General features: G+C 43.0%; 1 protein-coding gene across 1 annotated transcript in view; it reads right to left on the reverse strand.

The window, feature by feature from the left end:
* Positions 1–1,412: 1,412 nt before the first annotated feature.
* Positions 1,413–5,414, reverse strand: part of LOC103153928 (lysozyme C-like) — an 8,728-nt gene continuing 4,726 nt past the window's right edge. Inside the window, exons 2-5 of the mRNA XM_007575019.2 lie at positions 2,952–3,135; positions 2,150–2,308; positions 1,994–2,072; positions 1,413–1,920 (exon numbers count right to left, since the gene is read on the reverse strand). Coding sequence (XP_007575081.2) covers positions 1,854–1,920; positions 1,994–2,072; positions 2,150–2,308; positions 2,952–3,135 — 489 coding nt within the window. The 3' untranslated portion in view covers positions 1,413–1,853. The remainder of the gene's footprint in view (positions 1,921–1,993; positions 2,073–2,149; positions 2,309–2,951; positions 3,136–5,414) is intronic.

Below are 5,414 nucleotides of genomic sequence, written 5' to 3' on the forward strand. Positions count from 1 at the left end.
AGCGACAAGAATCATTACCATTTGTTCTGCTAATGCTAACGCTACAGGGCTATAGCGCTACAGTGATGCATTCTGGGTACAGGTTAAAGGTACAGTAATTTGCTGAACCACGCTGCAGGTGGACAATGTGAGGAATGCAGGAATATTCTGGATGAATATGACAAACTTTTTCTATCAAAAGATTAAAAATGGCACAAATGGCTGTTTTATTTTGAATGCAGCAACCCGCAGATATTATGTTCATACTTTGTTCTCTACTGTGCAGGTTTTATTTTGTTACTGTACGTTTCAGACTTTAAATTATTGGGGGAACAAAAAACGAGAGGAAATAAAACTGCTGCACAAAGAGACTTCAAAATAAAAGCATAAGCATCTTGATAAAAGTCAAAAACCAAAACTTCAACACATGTTGAAATTTATCCAAAAACAGCTAAGTAGGTTAGCTCTTGAGAGTTTGTTTAAAATTTGTTTAGAGGCAGCTAAGTGAGCTAAATGTTTAGCAATGCTAAAGCAGCAAGCTAACGGTTTGCTTTGCTATCAGCACAATAGCAGTAGCATGTTCACCACAGTTTATAAATAGCTTCCTTGTTCTCATTAGCTTAAACATCAGAAATGTTAATGTAGGCTAAAAGTTTTTAAAAAGTATAGCACATTTAAAATACTCCTAAAAGTAATTTTTTCAGCAAAGTTACTTGAGTAACTAGTTACCACCAAGCTTTGGTAGCTTTGGTAGCTTTGGTAGCTTTGGTAGCTCCTGCTGTTCCTCCAAACAGTAAAATGAGTCGTTGGGTCGGTTAAAGTATCGCTCTGCATCGAACCGGCCCTCAGCTCCTCCATCACTGTTTCCAGAACCTCCTCCGGCTCCGGCCCGCACATGGCCCGCATGGATCCGGCCCCTCTGTCTGCAGATGAATTGATCCGGCTGCCTCCTCTCAGCCCGTTGATTAATGGCGTCGTGCGGCGCAGCTTCAGGTTGCTGCAGGTTGGAGAGGAGACGGAGCCTGGCTGAGGAGTTCAGGAACTCCATGATGAGCGCGATGACACGGAGAGACGGGCAGCTGCTGCTGGAACCAGGAATGAAACCAGACAGAGACACGACCAGGCTCTAATTGGTGCGGTGAACTGACTCCTGAAGCCTTCTGATTGGACAACAGCAGCGATACATCAGCAGGTTTTACTCTGCAGATGAAACAAAGCTGCAATGCAGCCGAACCGGATCAATATCAAGTATCAGCAGGAGCTTATAACGATCAATGATCAGTTCAGATAACAGGATGGATGGATGACTGATGGATTCATTTACCCATTCATTTTTCTATTATTTTAAATTAATTCATTTTATTTTCATTTCTTTCATAAATCCCTGACTGGTTCAACCAATGTTAGCTTAATGAGAGATCACCAATCCAACATCATGCAAACTCCAGTTTATTAAATTAATTTAAACTTATTTAAATTCATGTTTAATAACAAACCAGACATGGATCTGGAAATGATAAACGTGAAATTTCCTCTGATTTTGTGGCTTTTACCGCATCGTTCCTGTGAACCTTTATGAATCGACTGTAAAGAAAATCTCAGCTGGAGAAAGAAAGAAATGACTTCAGGTTGATTTTCTAGTATTGAATAAAAAATAATGGGACAGAAAAAGATCACAATTTCTGCCTGATGGGTCAGGATGTGTTGAATTTTACAGAAGGTCTTTAGAGTCACTGAGTGGTCAGTGAATGCAGCATCAGACCAGGGAGGAAGAGGCTGAGGTACCTCTTGATCAGGGGTGTACTTAGTTTAATTTAACCAGGACTGGATCTGTGAAAGTGATGTTTCTGGTCCATCCGGTCTTCAGGTCCAGGTTAGAGTCTGCAGCCACTCAGGTAGCTGCTCAGGTCTCGGTTCTGACAGTGAGTAGTCCAGGCCACCCTGAAACCAAACACACTGTTACCAGCGACGGTCCAATCAAAGTAAAGCAGTCTCACTGCACCACATGACCCACCATGCCCTGATGCCGTTGGGGTCCCTGACGACCCGTTTGGCGCAGGTGATCGCCGTGGTCACATCGTCCGTCTGGAGTTCTGTGGGAAGATTCAAAAACTGGAACTTCTGGTTTCCAGGAGAACTCCCAAAGTAAACATGAGGATTCAACGCTTACGGCTGCAGTTGATGCCGCATCCGTTGGATCTGGAGACTCCACCGTCTCTGCACCAGTACTTGCTGTTGATCTGGAAGATGCCGTAGTCGGTGGAGCCGTCTGTGTTACGGTTGGTGGCTCTGGTGTTGAAATGTGACTCGTGTTGGGTCAGACAAACCCCTACAGACAATCAGGAAACACCATGAGACGGAGGAATGGATCAGTTGTCATTGGAGTAATTATTGGACATTTAGGAGTAATGATTGTTGTCTCTCCCTTCATAAATCCCTTCAAGGTTAAGAAGGAACTGGAGTCTATCGCCAAAGATCGTTGAGCAAGGGACGATGTCTAGAGTGGAAACTCTCAAGGAAAGCAACATCTACCACTGACAACGAGCTGAACACGACCTGGAGGCGACTGGACGTCCAGGAAACCAGGAAAACCAAGAAATGCAAAGGGAGAACATGGAAACTCCATCCAGAAAGACCCTGGACCTTCTCACTTTAGGGTCTGTAGGTTCAGTTCTTGGTGACTCTTTGGGCTGAACTGACCAGACAGCAGCAGCAGCTGATCCAACAAAAGAGACCCAAACCAACCCAACATCTACATCATTCTTAAACCTTAATTCACATTAAGAATCAACCATTTTCCAAGTGGAACCAATCAGAGATGGATGCTGATGTTGACGTCTCTGAAAACCAGGAAATGATTCATAAAAGGACTGAAGATGAAGGAAAACAAATGTTTTACACCCCAACAAGCAGCTTTATTAAAGGTACATCTGACTCCCATTGCAGCTAACAGCTGATGGTTCTGTACTTACAGTCGGCCAGGCTGATGCCGCGGTAACCGTCCATGCCACTGGCCTTCAAGGTGCGCGCCCAGGCACAGCGCTCAAAGACTTTAGCGTTGGCCACGGCCACCAGCAGCAGCAGCAGCAGGGTCTTCGTCATCTTCATCCTCTGGTCCGAATGTTTTCTCTCCTGGTTTCCAGTCGATGTGCTCACCTTGAAGGTCTGTGGCGGCTTTAGCTGCTTCCTAATCTGATTGAAAGTCGTCCAAATTCAACAAGGAGCAGAGAAACATGACGCTCTGATTTGGTCCCAGTTTCACTGGGAATTTGAACTTTGTATGTTTTTCAGTGTGGAAATAGATCAAAGTCCAACAAACTGCAACATTGTGCAAGAAAATGAGCCCAGAACAAATGTTAACATTTGGTGAAGGTTTGATAAAATATTGGTTCAGTAATTTGTGTCAGGATCAAAGTTGATTCTGTTTTCACTGGTTTCTTCTTTGCAGGTGATTTTATTGGCTGGCAGCTCCAAACGCAAATATTTCAACATATCAAGTTTTAAATGTGAAATAATCAAAGTGAAGGCTGATTCAGATTGTTACATAAACAGGGAGCAACACGTGTCACAGCCTGCTTATGTTAGCTACCGTAGCACTTTAGCTAACTTTGAAAATGTTTAGCGCACTTAGCTTCCTCTGACTTAATGTTACCAGATAAATGCTAAAGCGCTAATTTATCTGGCTGCTTTGTAAACATTCAGTTAAATAAAGTTTGACTTCTGTTATGGACCGCTAAACCTGCTTCAGGGAGTTGTTTAATTTCATGCTCTTATTTTGAAGTGTAGCTTGTTTAGGCAGCAGTTCTGTTTCCTCTCCTCATGCTCCATTTTTCTCCTAATAACTTTAATTAAAACCGGAAACAGGAGCAGAATAAAACAGACCCAAATATAAACAGACAAGGCAGCATTTAGAACATGCAAATTATGATGTCAGCGTTAAAATGGAGCTCAGTGTAGAAGCATTTTAAACTGAAGTTAGCGCCTTGGTGTTAGCTTCCACGAGATACCATGGAATCCATCCATCCATCCATCCATCCATCCATCCATCCATCCATCCAACCATCCATCCATCCATCCGTCCAATCATCCGTCCATCCATCCATCCATCCATCCATCCATCCGTCCAATCATCCGTCCATCCATCCATCCATCCATCCATCCATCCGTCCAATCATCCGTCCATCCATCCATCCATCCATCCATCCATCCATCCATCCATCCATCCGTCCAATCATCCGTCCATCCATCCGTCCATCCATCCATCCATCTCAGACTGTTGTAACTTTTTTAATGATGAAAATTGAATGTAATCCAGATTAATCTGTTAATTTGTGCTGAATGGACAGAAATCTTCTCTCTGACATGTCAGTGGGATGAACGGCCTCCTGGGAGCCGAACCTGCTGGGAAAACCTCCAGTCATTTGAAGTTTGCTGCTCTTACCGGTGCAGTGGAGCTTCCTGTCTGAAACTAGAGTGGCGGCTGTTTTCTGACCTTTGACCTCACACCCAGTGTGTCTCCAGCGCAGAAGGTTAAAATGTTTTCTAGCTTTATTTGTTGGAACCTGGACAGGAAGTGGGGCAGGAATCAGAGCTCAGACAGCTGCATCCAGGACTGTCTCAGTAGAAAACCCATTTCAGTGTTTGGATCTGTTGGATGTGGAACGTCTGCCTTCATAACGCCTGATGTTTAACCAGTTAGAGTTAAACTGGTTCCCAGTGAGCTGCTGGGAGCTCCTGGCAGAGAGTAAATGGAGTCAGAGAGGAAATAAATGGACTGTTCAGGTTCTGAAAGAGCAGCATCACGAGTCACTGGTTGCTATGGAAACTCCTTATTACATCATTTGATTTCATTTTTAGGTTTAGAGGGAGAAGTGGGACAGGTGACCCAATAGAACCATTTAGTCTGGTACCACAAATAACCTGAATGTGTTTTAAACATTTTTAGGTTTCCTGTTTATCTGCATCATAACTGATAGGTTCAGCTTTTACTGTCAGGTACAGATGATCTTTTTACAAATATCATTTATTTCAGAGCAACAGAAGAAAAAACAAAGGAAATCAATGGAAGGAACAAAAACTTTTTCACAACTCAAAGTCACAGTTTATAGCATGAAGAGTAAACGGATGGATGGATGGATGGATGGATGGATGGATGGATGGATGGATGGATGGATGGATGGATGGACGGATGGATGGATGGACGGATGGATGTCCGTCCGTCCATATATCTGAGAAGATGATAAGCAGAGGTCATGACCCTGGTAACTCGAGAGGCTCCAGCTCCTGGTTCATCCATTTGGTTGTGGATGAAACCCTGAACGTTTCTTTCTAAACCCATCAGTCATATTCAGCTGGTAGAAGTGATATTATTATTATTGTTATTATTGTTATTATTGTTATTATTATTATTATTGTTATTATTGTTATTATTATTA

Source organism: Poecilia formosa, unplaced genomic scaffold (genome assembly GCF_000485575.1).
Source record: "Poecilia formosa unplaced genomic scaffold, Poecilia_formosa-5.1.2 Scaffold368, whole genome shotgun sequence".
NCBI classification, from domain to species: domain Eukaryota; kingdom Metazoa; phylum Chordata; class Actinopteri; order Cyprinodontiformes; family Poeciliidae; genus Poecilia; species Poecilia formosa.